The sequence below is a fragment of the Carcharhinus amblyrhynchos genome, chromosome 4 (genome assembly GCF_965287045.1).
Source record: "Carcharhinus amblyrhynchos chromosome 4, sCarAmb.v2.hapA, whole genome shotgun sequence".
Lineage (NCBI taxonomy): Eukaryota > Metazoa > Chordata > Chondrichthyes > Carcharhiniformes > Carcharhinidae > Carcharhinus > Carcharhinus amblyrhynchos.
In genome coordinates, this window is record NC_137327.1 from 62,849,563 (window position 1) to 62,867,654 (window position 18,092).

Sequence of the window (18,092 nt, forward strand, 5' to 3'; positions counted from 1 at the left end):
ATCCTTACTGATTGTAGTCTGTGAATTAGGAAGTTAAGGATCCAGTCACAGTGGGAGGTGCCAAGGCCCAGGCTACGATGTTTGGCGATGAGTTTCGTGGGAATAATGGTATTGAAGGCTGAGCTGTAGTCAACAAAATAGGAGTCTGACATAGTTGTTCTTGTTATCTAGGTGTTTCAGATTGAGTGCAGGGCTAGGGAAATGGCATCTGCTGTGGACCTGTTGTGATGGTAGGCAAACTGTAGTGGATTGAGGCAGTCCGAAAGGCTGGAATTGATTCATGCTAGAACTAACCTTTCGAAGCACTTCATAATGATGGATGTCAGAGCCACCTGCTGATAGTCATTAAGGCACGGTGCTTGGTTTTTCTTAGGTACCAGGATGATGGTCATCTTCTTGAAGCACATAGGGACCTCAGATTGTTGTAAAAAGAGGTCGAAGATGTCTGTGAATACCTCTGCCAGCTGATTTGCACAGGATCTGAGTGTACGCCGGGATACCACATCCGGGCCAGTTGCTTCCTTTGGGTTGACCTTCAACAAAGCTGCTCTGACATCTGCAATGGTGACCCCAGATACAGGTTCATCCAGGGCTTCCAGGGTGGAGGGCATGCTTTCACTGACCTCTTTCTCAAAACGGGCATAGAATGCATTGAACTCATCAGGGAGGGAAGCTTCAGAGCCGGCAATTTTACATGCCTTCAACTTGTAGCCTGTCATGTTTTGCAGATCTTGCCATAGTAGGTGGGTATCAGTGTGGCTAGCCTGGGATTCTTGCTTGGTCTAGTATTGTCTTTTGGCAAGTTTGATGGATCTCTTTAGATCATACCTGGCATTCTTGTACAGGTCAATGTCACCTGACTTGAACACCTCAGACCTGGACTTCAGTAAGCAGTGGATATTCCTGTTCATCAGTGGCTTTCTTTTGGGGAACACACAGATTTGCTTCTTTGGCACACAGTCATCTACACACTTACTAATGAAGTCAGTTACTTGTAGAGGCGTACTGTTTCAGACTGGTCACAGTGTTTTAAAATACTGACCAGTCCACTAACTCCAAGCAGCTCCATAGGAAATCATCCGATTCCTCAGACCAACATTGCATAACTCTTTGATGGATTCTCCCGCTTCAGTTTTTGCTTATAAGCTAGGAGCAGGAGCACAGCTTGTGGTCTGATTTGCCAAAGTGTGGATGGGTGATAGAGCGGTAGGCATTTTTGTGTAGCAGTGATTGAGGATGTTTGGACCTCTGGTGGAGCAAGAGACGCGTTGGTGGTAACTTGGTAGTACACGCTTGAGCTTGGCCTGATTGAAGTCTCCGGTCACGATGAACAAGGCCTCGGACGTTTCGTCTCAAGGCTGTTCGTAGTGGTGTATATTTCGTCCAGCGCAATCTTAACGTCCACATGGTAAACTGCCATCAGGATAACGGAGATGAACTCCTGCGGAAGGTAGTAGGGGCGGCATTTTAGCGTCAGTTATTCTAGGTCTGGGGAGCAGAAAGTTCAGTAAAAAGTCTGACAACACCAGGTTTTAGTCCAACCTATTTATTTGATAATATACTCGCAAGCTTTCGGGTTAGCCCCTTCGTCAGGTGAATGGAGAGTTCTGGCCTCAGACAGAGCATATAAAGCACAGACAGTTTAGAGTCTGTGCTTTATATGCTCTGTCTGAGGCCAGAACTCTCCATTCACCTGACGAAGGGGCTAACCCGAAAGCTTGCGAGTATATTATCAAATAAATAGGTTGGACTAAAACCTGGTGTTGTCAGACTTTTTACTGTGTTTACACCAGTCCAACGCTGGCATACCCACATCATGAGCAGAAAGTTGCCAGTGTTGCTACGTCTAGGCACCACAAAGTGCTTATTAGGAAGCAGACCCCACCTCCCTGCTGGGTGGGATTGAGGCTTTCTCTCTGTCTCTCTCTCTTTCTCTTTCTCTCTCTTCCCCCCTCCACCAACATGCAAATTGGATTTGAGCCAGCAGAGCTGGCAATAATGCTCGCTGCTGCTGTGCAGCTGATGGATGAGGCCAAACCAGGTTTAAGCCGCAGCAGTTTTTCGGGGGTCAGGGCCTGGACCAGATCACTCATTGGCCCCAGGCGGGAGTTGGGGAGGGGGGGGTCGGGCGCAGAGGATGGTGGAAGGAGACCCAGGCTCTACTGGATCCGCTTGTCCTTCTGGGATGCTGGACACCATGTGCTGTTGAAGACTGCATCTTAAGACATTGTGGCACCCGTGTCACATCCTCCCGTACCTGGCATCATGTGAGGCAGAAGTGGCCGTGAAGGTAATGGCTGCCCTCAACCTTATGTGACTCGGTCCTTCCAGGGCTTGTGCTTGGCCTTCTGCGACATCTCGCAGTTGTCAGCACACAAGTGCATCCATGGATGCCCTTTATGCCCAGGCAGGTAACTGCATCCACTTTGACCTGGGCCAGGCCCAACAGGATGCCTGGGCTGCAGACTTTGCCACCATCGCCGGGATGCCCCATGTACAAGTGGGCCCCACGGAATAAAGGAGTGCCTTTTATGAACAGGAAAGGGTTCTACTTTGTGAACATGCAGACAGTACATGAACACCTGCTGACCACCTTGCACTCTGTGCACAGCAACCGGCGAGTGAGCATGACAGCTACATCTTGCAGGATGTAGCTTTGAGGACCACCCCAGGCTGTCTAGATGGCTCATTGGAGACATGGGCTACCTGCTGAGGCCATGGCTGATGATGCCAATGTGGAGGCCTGAAACTGAAGCAGAGACCTATTATAACGAAACAAGAACAGAAAATGCTACAAAATCTCAAAGGATCTGACAGCATCCATGGAGAGAAGATAGAACCAATGTTTCGAGTCAGGTGACTCTTGGTTTGGGGGGTGGGGGTAATCTGGATGGGATGGACAATCCCCTGCTGCCCAAATGAGGTCATTAATTTTTTTGCAGCATTGGACGGGCACTGACTACCGCATCCTAGGTGCATTGCTGTCCCACATCTGTCTGGGGAGATGCCGGCATTGGACTGGGGTAAAACAGAAAGAAATCCCACAACACCAGTTTAAAGTCCAAACAGGTTTATTTGTAGCAAAAGTCTCAAGCTTTCAGGACAGCCTGTCCCTTCGTCAGGGAACTCCTAGCCACCTGACGAAGGGACAGGCTGTCCCTAAAGCTTGCGGCTTTTGCTACAAATAAACCTGTTTGGACTTTAAACTTACATTGAGGGATTTATTTCTGTTTTACCACATCTGTCTGCCATTGTCATCCATTCTCCTCTGCCCTCTGAGGTACAAGATAGCCCACCTCTCTTCCATGGCGTCCAGCAGCCATCCTAACGCTCCCCTCCATGAATCATGGGGCTATTCTTTGGGCTGCCATTCTCCTGGTGTGACTGACTGTGGATGCATTGTTAGTGTTTAAATGCAGCACCCCCTGCTTAATGGCACACAGCTGTGGGCACTTGGGATGTGGCACACACCTGGATCTTCCTTGTTGACATGTTCCACATGCAGACTCTTACAGTGCACTAAGTGTTGAAAGATCGTGATGCTGAATGTGCCCGAAAGACCTGTATAGATCACTTCACTATTCTCCCTAATTGATATTTAGAAACTTCTGGAGAAAATTCTGCCTGTGATTCCATGTTGGTGAGGTTTACAAACAGATTCACTCAGATTTAAACCTGTCATGAGGGTCCCCCTGTGGGTGCAAAGGTGAGTATAGCCCCCAAAGAGGAGGAACATGCCTGCGCACTGTTCCAAGCAATGCCTGTTTGACACTTTGCCAACATAGCAGTGCCAACCTATGTTATGGGGCAGTGCTGGAGTGAGCCTGATTGAGCCTCATTTAGAGGCATGTGTTTATCGTGGGGAGGAGAGAGGGAGATGCTGGTAATGACCATTGGTGGGAGGAGATTCTGGTGTTGATCATGGTGGGGTGCCCCTGAGACCTTTGTGGTGGTGGGGGCAGGTTATTTCTTTGCCTGATTGGGGTGCCCTTTAAAAATGGCAGCTCGATCGCTGCGTGGCCAGCTTTACCATCGTGTTTAGGCCCCGCCCTCAAAATGACGGTAAAAACATGGCCCCCTGCTTTTTTTTGACAAGGTGCCTGGAGAGAAAACTTGCCTATTTCTCTGGAGAGAAATATACTGGTTTTCAGTCAGACCCTGACATTTAATCTTTCTGTTCTGCTGCGCTAGTCATTTAGCATAGTGAGGCAGGAAAATAGACCAAGATCAAAAAAAATTCAGATTTGAGCCTGATATCAACCAGTTTGGTCTCTTCTCAGCCACTTTTCCCTGGTGTGAAATGTTTCATGCCTGGAATGGTCATTAAGCCTATTGATGTGTATTTCAATATCATTAGTGAGATCGGCACAGCCGTTTCTGCCCTCCTATACCTTTCCCACCTCTCGGCTGTTGCAACTCACAGATAGTCCATAAAGGTCTGAGCTAGGTGCAGGCGTAATGAAGAAGAGCAAGGAGGTGAAGTGAGGAGTGATGGGGTGGGAGGTTTGTGTAAGTGCTGGGGTTTGGTGGGGCTCATACTGATCTGGGGGCCCTCAGGTTGGGGGTTGTCACTGGCTCAGGGCTCCTGTTGCCCACATTCCCCTTGGCTGTGGACCGACCCCCAAAAGGTTCCACATAATGTTGACCAACCCCATGAATATCACTCATATTTGCTGGACAGGCTCTATTGTTTCTCAAGGACATTCCATCCCTGACCCCATTAACAATGTAGCAGCTGCTGCTCCAATCAAGGGAACTCACGAGGTGTTAACATGGCTCCTCACACTGCTTGGATTCTGCAGTGCTGCCCTTGATGGGAACCCATCCTTTGATAGTCACAAGAGTACCTCACTATTGTCTGTCTGAACTGCTAACCATTCTTGGAAGCCACTGCACCAGCCATACAGTTGGGTCCAGTCATGCCACTGCTTCAAGGGTTCCCCACTGGGATCCCTGCACAGTCACCCTTATGCTCTCCCTGCCCGCTGTGGTGAGGATCTGTCAATGGCAGGCAACCCATTGAAGTGACGCATGGCACTGGCATGGTGTTGGGTTGCAGGTTCCAGAAGGGACACTGACAGTTGGGAGGGAGGAGGGACCTGGGATGAAGAACCTTACTAATTGCTTCTCTCACTCTGTCACCTTCCAACACCCGAGGTGGTCCTATAATTCTATGTCAGCGGGTCTTTCCAGGCATCTAGTGGGATCATCTGCAGCATCCCGCAGCCCTCAATGCACAAGTGCATCAGTAAGATCATGAATGCCTTGTTCGTCTGGGCTGGCAATTACATCCAGTTCAATGAGGACCAGGCCCAACAGGAAGCCTGGGCTGTAGGCTTCGCCGCCATTGCTGGCATGCTCCATGTGCAGGGGGTTTGTAAAGGCATGCATGCCACCCTGTGGTCCCCGTACAGTCAGACAGTGTGCTGAATTAATAGAAAGGGGTTCTATTCCCTGAACGTGCTGATAGTCTGGGACCACAGAATGAATATCACGCGTGTGTGGGCACGCCACCCACGAGCATGCATGCCAGCTGCATTTTCTTGAGTGTGGACATCCCGGATTCTTCGAGGATCTTCTTGCTTTGTCCCTGAGTTCATTTGTTTTGTCCAAAAGAGATGCCCTCTTTATGACCCTACAACTTCTTAACCACGTGGCCTAGTGCTACATCCAGGATATATCCCTGTGGTGGCAGTGGTCAGCTGCATTCCATGCCCCATCGCCTGTGATGCCCTTGGCATCCATGGTATGCAAGCCCTTTGCTATGGCCATCTCAGTCTGGGACTAGCTCTCGATGCCTGCAACAAATGCTGTCTGAGACTGGGCCAATTCTGCAGCCTGTCAGCCATGGCTGCTGTGACTGGGCCATGCTCTTGAAGCCTGCAATCATGGCCACTGTGACTCCATGATGCAACCAAGCCCCTCAACCGTGGTCTGCTGTGACTTGGTCATGGCATGAAAGGCATAACAGGCTGGGACCTGGAGAGTCCCAGTCAACTTTTTGGTGGCACAGTGATACCCTGTTAATCTCACCACCCTTGAGAGGCACTGGTGCTGGAAAAGGACAGTTGGAAGGCCTTGCGATGGCTGGAGTGTCCCGAGTGGAAGGCTTCCTCCTTCTGGATTCCAATGGCCCCCTGGGTCACTTCATGGGATGGCGGAGTAGTTGGACTGAGCTCCAGAAGCCCTGGCATCAAATACCAGGCATGGAGGCCCAACTGTGTTGCTCCACAGTATGCAAACCCTTTGCTATGGCGGTTTCAGTCTGGGCCTCGCTCTCGATGCCAGCCGCAAATGCTGTCTGAGACTGGGCTTCTCAGCCATGGCCCATCTGTGTCTCAGCCATGCCTTGGACTCTGACTATTGGGACTATTCCCTTCTTCAGGCTTGACGCTTGCAGGTTGGCCTGGGTACCAAGCTGTTCTGGCACTATGCTCTGCACCTGAAGGCTGTGGGACTCCTCCCAATATCCTCACGGTTGCTGCATTGTTGCCGACAGCCTCTCCTGCATTCCCTGGCTCTCCTCCTGCATCTCCAACAACTTAAGGAGAACTAATTGTAGCGGCCCAGCACCTAGCTTGAGACCAGCTGAGTCCTTGCCTCCTGCAGCTTCCACATGCCAAAGGGTAGGACATTTCCACCTCCACCTGATGCACATCAACAGCTATGTCTTGTGCACCAGGTAGTGACCAGAAGCCTCACCACTAACCTGTCCCACCAGAATCTGCATTTGTGGGTTGTGTGGTGGATGCCTGTGTTGACTGACTGGTGCTGATTTCAGAGGTTTCTTTGGGCCCTTCCTCTGAGGTGTCCTGTGACATCTCACTGGAAACAGCAGGCAGAATGGTGATGCCAGATGGGCCAGGTGCATTGGGATCATTTCTTGAAACGAAGGAGACAATGTTCAGCCCAAGGGAAGGTATCTTGGCAGCATGCCACTTACTTGAGATATGTCCTATGAATGAAGGATTGGAGAATGCTCACTTCAGTTATGATCCTGTCCTTGACCTCCCCCACCAGATCCAGGTCTCCCTCCTCAAAGGAAGTGAGGATTCGTAAGCCTGGTAGCTCATCACCATCTTAGCTATAAGAACATAAGAACATAAGAATTAGGAGCAGGAGTAGGCCAACTAGCCCTTCGAGCCTGCCCCGCCATTCAACAAGATCATGGCTGATCTGTCTTGGCTCAGCTCCACATTCCCGCCCTCTCCCCATAACCCTTAATCCCCTCTCTTATCAAAAACCCATCAACCCGCGTCTTAAAAATATTTAGCGAGGTAGCCTCCACCACTTCAACGGGCAGAGAATTCCAGAGATTCACCACCCTTTGAGTGAAGAAGTTCCTCCTCAACTCCGTTCTAAACCGACCCCCCTTTATCTTGAGGCTGTGCCCCCTAGTCCTACTATCCTTTCTGAGCGGGAAGAGTCTCTCCACCTCTATCCTATCCATCCCATTCATCATCTTATACGTCTCAATGAGATCTCCCCTCATTCTTCTAAACTCTAACGAGTACAAGCCTAATTTATTCAGCCTCTCCTCATAGCTCAACCCCCTCAACTCCGGTATCAGCCTAGTAAACCTCCTCAGCACTCCCTCCAAGGCCAAAATATCCTTGCGTAAGTACGGCGCCCAAAACTGCACACAGTACTCCAGCTGCGGCCTCACCAATGCCCTATACAGCCGCAGCAAGACCTCCCTACTTTTATATTCAATCCCCCTCGCTATGAAGGCCAGCATCCCATTCACCTTCCTGACCACCTGCTGCACCTGCAAGCTGGGTTTTTACTATCTTTTACTGTAGGGACCAAAGCGGGATTGAAAATGCGATGGCTGCAGGAACACGGGTGTCGAAGGTGTTGGGATTGGGAACATTTGGGAGGGGTCAGTTGGAGCAGTGGTTGTGACAGTGGGGCTGGGGGGTGAGGTGCCAGAGCAGTTGGAGGTAGGTGTAAGGGCATCAAGGGGTGGATGGACATTGCAGGCATGGCATATCGGACTGATACCAGGATGGGATGGATGCTCACCCTTGCCGCCTGGTCATTAATTTTGTTCTGGTACTGGTGGCCAGCCCTATGTACCGGTGACAGGCACTGACTGCTACTGCCACTGACTCCCAGGCCCCATTACCTTCCCAACCACTGCCTTGTCATCTGTCCGGGGCGCGGGGGGGTGGTAGAAATGTGTCCCTCCTCCCTTCCATTGTATATACCAGATGGCCCAGCTCTCTCTTGGTAAATCTTGGAACAGTTCTTCAAGGTGCTATCTCCCTGGCGTGGCTGTCAGTGTGTCCATTGTTAGAGTTTATATTGAGCTCTCTTGTTAAGGGAGTTCAACTGCAGACAGTTTGGGTGAGTCCCGTGACGGAGGTTCTATTCCAGTGAGAAACAGTGGAGGCTGCTTTGTTGCAATCAGTGGGAGGGGCAAGGGGAACTTTCCAGGGCTAGTGATGGGGAAGGAGGGAATCTCTGCAGGGGTGCTGATTGGGGGGAAGGGGCATAAAGGGAGGAACTCTGCAGGTGCAACATTAGGGGAGGAGAGGGGGATCTTTGCTGAGGTGTGTTGGGGAGAACTCGGCAAGGGTGGTTATGGGGAGGTGGGAGGGGGGGAGCTCTGCAGGCATGGTGATTAGGGATGAAGGGGGACCTCTTCAGGGATTGTGATCACGAGGAGGAACTCTGCAGCGATGATGATGGGGGGGAGCTCTGCAAGGGTGCTGATTGAGGAGAGTGGGCAACAGGAAGGAACTCTGCTGACAGGGGCGATTGGATAGGAGGGAGAGAAGGAACTTTGCAAATGGGAGAGATCAGTTGTGTGGGACGGCCCAATGCCCATGGGGGGAGGCTGATGTCTGTGGGGGGGCCCGATATCCTTGGGAGGCAGAGATGATGTCCATGGGGGGTGGGGGGAGGGGAGCGGGGAGGTGATGTCCCTGGGGACGTGTAGTGGGGGTGGCACGCGATCTTCCAGTACACTGGGAGATGTGGGTGCATGCATAATGGTGACCCTCAAGCTCAGCAGCTGGCTACTTTGGTGAAGCAAGGCTCCACCCCCTCACTTTGCTGGTGAGAGTCACATTGTGTCTCATTTTTGCACTAATTCCATAAGATTACATTTTTAAACTTGCCTAAAAAAACAAGTGTGAAATTCTCTCGTTTTTTTACTCATTCAACACTTAAAATTTTTTTCATAAGATTGTGCCCTCAGAATTTTTTTGAAAAAAATCACACCCACTGTCTCCAGTGATTTAACATTCCTTTGAATGTTAAATTGTTGTGGCTGTGCCATGATCGGCAGGTTTGTGTTTCCTGCTGACTCCTTAAGTGGTGAGGCAGGAAACCAAAAATTCTGCTGGTCTGTATTTATTCTTTTCCATAACTATTCTAAGTCTAACTGAATCATGATCACTACTACCAAAATGCTCTCCCGTGCGTACCCCTTCCATGTGTCCTACTTAATTCTTGAAAACTAGCCTCTATTGGGCTTGCTATGTACTGGTTAAAAAACTACTGGATATATTTAAAGAATTCTACACCCTATATACATTTTACAGTGAATTATTCCTGTTAATATTAGCGCAATTGAAACCGCCTCCTCCACTATTATTACTGTGCTGTTGATTCCTTTCTTTTCCTGTTTTATAGCAGTGGCCCTTTGCAACAAATGGTTATGAACGATATGTTAGGTTGCAATCAGCTTGTTGTACCTATTCCAACACGAGTAAATGAACGGTGATGGTCTCCAGATATTCATTGTCCTGATTTAAGCAGAGCTCAATCATAACTTCCTTGGGAAATGCTCACAGATGAGAGCTTTTAATAACTGAAGTCAGCTGTAAAACCCAAGGACACTCTGGATTACCTGCTGTACTGTGTGCTTGTGTATTGTAGGCACTGTATATTTCAATATTGACCATACTGTGATTGGGTTGTCTGCAGATGATTTGCCTTGAGCTTAAAAAAATAGTGGGGGCGGTCTTCCCAAAAAAATTCTAGTGCAGAACAAGTGTGAAAGAGGAAAGAATCACGCCAATTTTTTGGGCAAGCTCCCAGTCACAATTGTACAGCACTTAGAAAAAAAGCCCATGTGATTCTTGGCAATAGGGGGAGGAGCGGAGCCCATTCTCACTGGGAAGCCACTGCTGCAAGGGGCACTGTTGTGCAGGTGCCTTGATCTCCCAGTGTCCTGTGTGTACATAGTCTATACAGTGCACTGGTAGATCCATTGTCCTCCGCCTCCCTGTCCTCCTCCTATCGCTGTCTTGGCTGACCCACCCCAATGCAAAGTACTCCCTTTCCCCCTCCACCACGGAGCTCCCCCCACCTTCCCCTGTAACGGCCCTGGTGGGCAGTGCTGGTGTGCCAAGCTGGCACTGCCCCTGACCATCTGGGGACTTCACTGGCTTCCATTCCCAGCAGTATGGCCATTACATCTGGTTCCTGTTGGTAGTCTATGTTGGCATTTAACCTGGCATTGAGGAACTAAGTCAAAGTTAAAAGTTAAAGTCACAATTTATTAGTCACAAATAAGACTTACATTAACACTGCAATGAAGTCACCACAGCCTGGTGCCTTTTCAGGTCAATGCACCTAACCAGCATATCAGAGCACCTGGAGGAAACTCATGTAGACACCGGAAAAACATGGGAACTCCACAGATAGTGACCCAAGCCAGGAATCAAACCCGGGCCTCTGGTGCTGTGAAGCAGCAGTGCTCACCACTGCACTGGCCCACATGGTCTTAATCTCATTTTATCTCTATATTCCTTCATTCCCTTTTTGTTGTACAATCTGTCTAATCTCTGATTAAATGTTAACAAGCTTTCATTAATTCTTCTAGTGCTTTCCTCTATGTAACAAAGGCTTTATCTGCTCTCTGTTGTATATGTCAAGTAATTAATCGGGTTTCTTTGTCCCCCTTATTCTAGGCACTTTGGAAGTGATTGTTCTGTCCACTGTGCCAATGTTTTAGTGTAGCAGGCTGAGAGAATTATGCAGGAAGCAATTTGCAGGATTCCTGTGAGCGTTCACACCTCACTAGCGTCTCTCAGTGTTGGATTTCTGATGCGATCTGCTGCGTAGATTTTACATGTCATTAAATGCTGTCAGTGGGTCAGGGACTGAATTCTCTGAGCCTGCTAGTCTCCCCCACCCCGCCTGAGCTCTCCACTTTCAGGGAGCTAGTGGCTGGAGTGAAGGGGAACAATCGTGGCCCCCCAGTGTGTCGGGGTGCTCCCTAGACATGGGCACCCTGGCAGTGCCAGCCTGTGCCTCCTGACACTACCCAAGGCAGTGTTGGTGAGGGTGGAGGTGTCCCACTGACACCCTGCATTGGGATCGATGGGGGTAGGAGGGAGGCCAGCAGTTGGGACAGGCTTGGGGGGGGGGGTGGGGAATATCTGCAGGAGGGGATGGGAGAATTTCCCCAAGAGGTGTGGGTGGGTCTGCTGGGGAGGGGTAGTGTGGGAAATCTTCCAGGGTGGGGTGGAGGTCTGCCAGGGAGATGATTGGCACTGTGAGGGATGAAAGTTGTGTTGGAGATCGGGATCCTGGATGGGAGAGAGGCTTGGGAATGGTCGGGGGGACTGCTATTGGGCCACTGGGGAGGGGGGTCAGCAGTGTGGGGGCCCTGGGCTGGTCAGCAATTGAACTGCTCATCAAATGGGAGGCTGATAGTTCAGGGCCACTGTGCGTACGCTGGTTTCAGACTCCAAGGCTGAAATCTAATGATATTCTGGCTGGTGGCCTCTGTGTTGCACGGAGTGTGGGAGATCCTGGTCTGTACTCCTACTGAAAAAAAGTGTGAATTACTCCAGTTTCCCAATGAATTTGACACTTAGAATTTTTTTTGGGAGAGTTCTGTCCTTTATTCACATTCTTTTTCTATTTATTGTGTTTTAAACCCCTTCTTCACTTCTTTCTGAAATCATCTCATCAGCTCACCTGTTCAAGTGAAAACAGCTCCAGCTTTAAGTTTTATTTTTATTTGCATTCCTTCATCCAAGACAGCATTTTAGTGAATGTTTACTGTACCCACTGTTTTACAGCTTTTCTATAGAATTCACATTTGCATACCATTCTCCCAGTGTGGCTTTTCTAAGATTCTATTAAGTTCACAACTTTTCCTTTTGTATACCCGTTGCCAGGAAATTCTGCACAGTTCTCTGGTATTGAGATCTGTGTCGGTGACTTGGGCCAAACACACAGGAGTTACTTGGATACTTATTTTGGACATGTTAGGCTGATTAATATTTGCTTAATTTGAGAACTGGCAGTGTAACTGAACTGAGCATCACAACTGACTGCCCAATTCCCCCTCCTAACCCAACCTGACCCACCCACCTCATCTCCTCACCCACACAGTCACTCATTAACCACTGAAGACTTAGACCTTTAAAAACTGTTATCACAAAAAAGAAGTGTCTCCTGTTCTTGCCTGTCTTTTCTTGGGCTGGATATTTTCCCTATGAATGTCTGCACTGATCTTTCGATGATTCAGCAGGATTGGAAGTCCTGGTTAAAAAAAATTGCAAAAGAGTCAGGTCACAGAAATCTTCGCGGGCAATATCAATGACAGCAACCCTTGCATATTGGACTTAGGCCTGTGTTCATGCCCTCGGAGTCTCAAAACACTCAAATTTCCATGTCTTTGAATCCAAAATTCAGTGAATTCCATATGGTTAACTCCAAGTTGTTTATGCCGGAATCTCCTATCATTTTTGATTAGACTGACAGCCTCTCATTGGTCATTTGTTTCTCTCTAGGTTGTGCATGGACAGCTAATATGTGAAGCTATTATTGGTAAGCAGTCTGGCAAGGAGAGAATAATGAGAGTGAATGTACACTGCGAATTCATTGCCCCCATTCTGGAACTTTCACCAAAGCTGTTAAACTTCCAAGTGGAGAAGGTAATTGAAACTAAATATATTTACTGTTTGTGCTTTACTTACCACCAACTGAGACTTGAAATAAACAAGTTTTTCTACAACAGTGTTGTATTATTTTCTGGTTTTTCTATAATATGATTTTGTATTGTTTTCTATTGACACATATCCTGTTGTTTAGGATTTGTTTAATGTTCTAAGATAGAATAAAAGCAATTTCTAGAATTTGGTTCTTCATGTATATCATGTATATGTATATCATGTTCCCTGATACAATTTCAAGACAAAGAGAGAGCACATAAACCTTATTTTTTTACTTGAAGGGATAGCCTCACCTCCTGTGTTTTTGTAGTTATAGCTGACTTGAGTTACTACAGAATCTTAACTTTTCCCCTGTCAGCGCGAGTGGGCAAAACGACCACTACAGACTCAGGGTGAAGTTCAATAATGGCGCAGCTTTATTTTCTTTACGTCGACGGAGAAGCGCAGTCAGGACATACAATTGGACTGTCCTGAAAGCGCTCTGCCCATCCCTCGCAGCAGGCTATAGTTATACCTGAACTTCAGTGCAGTATGCGATTCAATTGCTAATACTTTGTTTACCGTACTCGACCTTAGCCATCCTGTCTCGATGTTTCCATGTGTTGAGGAAATTGTTTTAGGTGTGTGTTAATTGTTTGCCTGATTGGTTATTTAATAGTCTAGAATCTCCAGAATTTGAACCATAGGTGTGTCATTGATCTCAAAAGAGGTTTTGAGGGGCCAGGAATGTTTCCTTAACTATGCTAATTTTAGGTGTCTCCATGGGTTGTTTGACTGTTTTAAAGGTGCTGATTTTGATAGTGTGGAGATTTAGTTCCTGTAGGTGGCATCCTGTCCAGCTTCCCTTATGTGCTAGCCCTCATTTGCATTCTAAAAGCATGCTCTTGCCTACTGATTGGTGTCTGTTACTTTGTGATTTTTAGTGGAGAGCTCTGAGGGTAACTTTAGCTTGCTTCCATTTTGTGTGCCCAATTTCAAAAAATTTGTTGTCCGATAACACCCCACAAATCCAACCCAGGTAAAACATTGAAAACAAACAACAAACTAGCTTGATATCAATTGGTCACAAGATAGAACCAGTGATAATGTTGCTGGACGAGTAACCCAGTGGTCCAGGCTAATACTCCAGTGGATATGGGTTTAAATCCCACCATAGAAGCTGGTGAAATATTAATTCAATTAATAAATCTGCAAGATAAAGTCTGTCTCAATCATAGTGACCAGGAACATATTGTCAATTGTTGTAATATCCCACCTTGTTCACTATATGTCCTTCAGAGAAGGAAATCTGCAGTTCTTACCTAGTCTGGTCTGCATGTGACTCCAGACTCACGGAGGAGGGCATGCCAGGAACAGAACCAAGAATACCTAAAAATTAGGTGTCAACTTGACGAAGCTACAACACAGGACTATTTGCATGACAAACAATGGAAGCAGCATGCATGAGAAAAAGCTAAGAGACTCCACCTATGGATCAGATCGAAGCTTTATTAGTCCTGCCACACATTCAGTCATGAATGGTGGTGGACAATTAAACAAATGAAGGAAGAAACTCTACAAATATCCCTAACCTCAATGATGGAAGAGCCTGGAACATCGATGCAAAAGACATAGCTAAAGCATTTGCAAATATTTACAGCCAGAAATGCCAAGTGGATGATCTATTTTGCTGTTCCTGAGGTTCCCAGCACCACAGATGCCTGTCTTCAGCCAATTTGATTTGTTCCACATGATATCAAGATACTACAAAGGCTATGGGTCCTGAGAATTTTCCAGCAATAGACTTACACTCCAGAACTAGCTGTGCCCCCAGCTGGGCTATTCAAGTACTGTTCAAATATAGCTACAAGTCATCTTGCTGGCAATATGGAAAATTGTTTAAGTATGTCCTGTCCAAAGGCAGGACAAATCCATCTTAGCAGTTACTGCCCCATCAGTCTCATCTTGATCATTAGCAAAGTGATAACACTCAGTTTGGGCTCTGCTGGGGTCACTCAGTGCCTGACTTCATTATAATCAAGATCCAAACATAGACAAAAAAGTTGTGTTCAAGAGGAGAGGTGAGAGTGACTGCCCTTGACATCAAAGCAGTAAGGAAACCTAGCAAAACTGAGAATCAGAGGAAAAAATGTTTCACTGGTTGGAGTCCTACCTAACTCAAAAGGAAGATGATTGCAGTTATTGGAATCCAATCACCTTGTCATAGGGCATTGCTGTGGGAATTCCTCACTGTAGTGTTATAGGCGCAACATCTTGGCAGCTCCATTAACAAGCATCACTCTGTCATAGTGTTAGAAGTGGGGATGTTTGCTGAATGCCCAATGTTCAACATTATTCATAAATTCTGACAGATTGAAGCATTCCATGTTCAAAGACAGCAAGACCTGGACAAGATTCAAACTTGGGCTGATAAGTGGCAAGTAGTACTCACATTACACAAGTGCCAGGCAATGACCATTTCCAACAGGAGAAAATCTAACATCATTCCTTGACACTCAGTGGCATTACCATTTCTGATTTTCCTTCTTTCAATATCGTGGGGGTTACCAATAACCAGAAACTGAACTGGACCAGCAAAAGAAGTACTGTGGCTAAAATAGCAGGAAAGTAACTCACCTCTTTACTCCCCAAAGCTTGTCCATATCTGCAAAGTATAAGCCAGGAGTGTGATGGAATACACCCTGCTTATACAGATGAATGTACGTGCAACACTCAGAAAACTTGACACCATCCAGAACAAAGCAGCCCATTTGATTGCTACCACATTCATCACCTTAAACAGCCTCCACCACTGACACATAGTAGCTTCAGTGCATATCATCTGCATGATGCAGTGTAGCAATGTGCTAAAACTCCTAAGACAGCACCTTCCAAACCCATGACCTTTATCTCCTAAAAAGACAAGACAAGCAAACACATGAGGACACCAGCACCAAGTTTCCCTCTAAGCCACTCACAATCTTAACTTGGAACAATGGGTGGAATTTTGTCATTTTTTGGCAAGGTGTCATCTTGGGGATGGTGTGGGGGCTGGGGGGGGCAAGGACAGCCCTTCAGCTGCGCTGCCAGGTTTTCTGCAGTATTCTAAAACACTTTGGCAAAAAAATAAAGAAAGAGGTGGGTCTCATGATCTGAGAGTCCATCCAATCAGCAACTTCATTTTTAAATGACTGGGGCAGCACTCGACATGGAGCGCCCTACTTTCTTCCTCACCCGACTCCACCAGCGTTGAAGCCCCCCACCGACACCACCTCATCAGAACAGAACTCTCCCTTCCCACTCCCCACATAAGCCCCCCTATCTCCACCACATACATTGACTTTTATTATGTCTATTATTTTAGAAAAGTGTTATTTATCCAAAAGAGAAACAAGTAAAAAATGTTAGTATATAGCAAAAAAGGGTCAAAAATAGGAACTGTGATGACAAAAATATCCAAACAAAATAATAGTGTCCAATTGCATAACTTTTCTACGATATCTATGATTTCTATGTCTGAATAGTTTTTTCTTTAGTGAAAGGGGCACAATAAGTCAATTTACCTCTTTCTGTGTCATAGATTTTCTTTAAATTGGATAATTGGAACTTCATTCATCGGCAAAGGCTATTGTGCCGCTGGGTTTCTGTAATAACTGCATGGAGGCAAAAATCCCATCACCGAGTTATTTTATTTACACTATACATAGACAGAAGCTAGACATAGACGGTGGTTATAGAGGGTTGTTTTTCGAACTGGAGGCCTGTGATCAGTGGTGTGCCTCAGGGATCAGTGCTGGGGCACTGTTATTTGTTATTTATATTAATGATTTGGATGAGAATATAGGAGGCAAGGTTAGTAAGTTTGCAGATGACACCAAGATTGGTGGCATAGTGGACAGTGAAGAAAGTGATCTCCAATTGCAACGGGATCTTGATCAATTGAGTCAGTGAGTTGAGGAATGGCAGATGGAGTTTAATTTAGTCAAATGCGAGATGACGCATTTTTATAGATTGAACCAGGGCAGGACTTACTCAGTCAATGGTAGGGCATTGGGAAGAGTTACAGAACAAAGAGATCTAGGAGTACATGTTCGTAGCTCCTTGAAAGTGGAGTCACTGGTGGACAGAGTGGTGAAGAAGGTATTCGGCAAGTTTGGTTTCATTGGTCAGAACACTGAATACAGGAAATGGGACTTGAATTTGTACAAGACATTGATAAGGCCACACTTGGAATACTGTGTGACGTTCTGGTCATCCTATTATAAAAAGGATATTATTAAAGTCGAAAGAGTGCAGAAAATATTTACTAGGATGCTACTGGGACTTGACGGTTTGGGTTATAAGGAGAGGCTGGATGGATTGGGAATTTTTCTCTGGAGTGTTAGGAAGCTGAGGGGTGATCTTATAGAGGTCTATAAATAATGAGGGGCACTGTTCTTTTCCCAAAGGTAGGGGAGTCTAGGTTTAAGGTGAGAGAAGAGAGATACAAAAGTGTCCGGAAGGGCAATTCTTTTCATACAGGATGAGTATTTGGAAAAAGCTGCCAGAGGTAATAGTAGAGACGGGTACAATTTTACCTTTTAAAAAGCATTTAGATAGTTACATGGATAAGATGAGTATAGAGGGATATTGGTTAAATGCGGGCAACTGGGATTAGCTTAGTGGTTTTAAAAAAATGGTGGCATGGACAAGTTGGGCCGAAGGGCCTGTTTCCAGTTTGGAAACCTCTAATGACTATCTGTACGCATGATGTGGAGATGCCAGCATTTGACTGGGGTAATTACAGTAAGAAGTCTCAACATCAGGTTAAAGTCCAACAGATTTATTTGTAGCAAGCGCCACTAGCTTTTGGAACTGGCTGATCCTTCATCAGATGGGTGGGAGTTCTGATCACTAACAGGGCATATAAAGGCACAAACTCAATTTACATGAATAATGATTGGAATGTGAGTCTTTAAGCTGATCAAGTCTGAAAGGCACAGACAGTGTGAGTGGAGAGAGTGTTAAGCACAGATTAAAGAGATGTGTATTGTTTCCAGCCAGGACAGATAGTGAGATTTTGCAAGCCCAGGCAAGTTGTGGGGCTTACAGATAGTGTGATATGAACTGAAGATCCCGGTTGAGGCCATCCTCATGTGTGCGGAACTTGGTTATCAGTCTCTGCTCAGTGACTCTGCACTGTCATGTGTC

At 46.8% G+C, this 18,092-nt stretch overlaps 1 protein-coding gene across 1 annotated transcript in view; it reads left to right on the forward strand.

Moving 5' to 3' along the window:
- Window positions 1-18,092, forward strand: part of hydin (HYDIN axonemal central pair apparatus protein) — a 1,114,396-nt gene that overhangs the window by 509,476 nt on the left and 586,828 nt on the right. Inside the window, exon 21 of the mRNA XM_080187991.1 lies at window positions 12,762-12,905. Within this exon, the coding sequence (XP_080044117.1) occupies window positions 12,762-12,905 (144 nt within the window). The remainder of the gene's footprint in view (window positions 1-12,761; window positions 12,906-18,092) is intronic.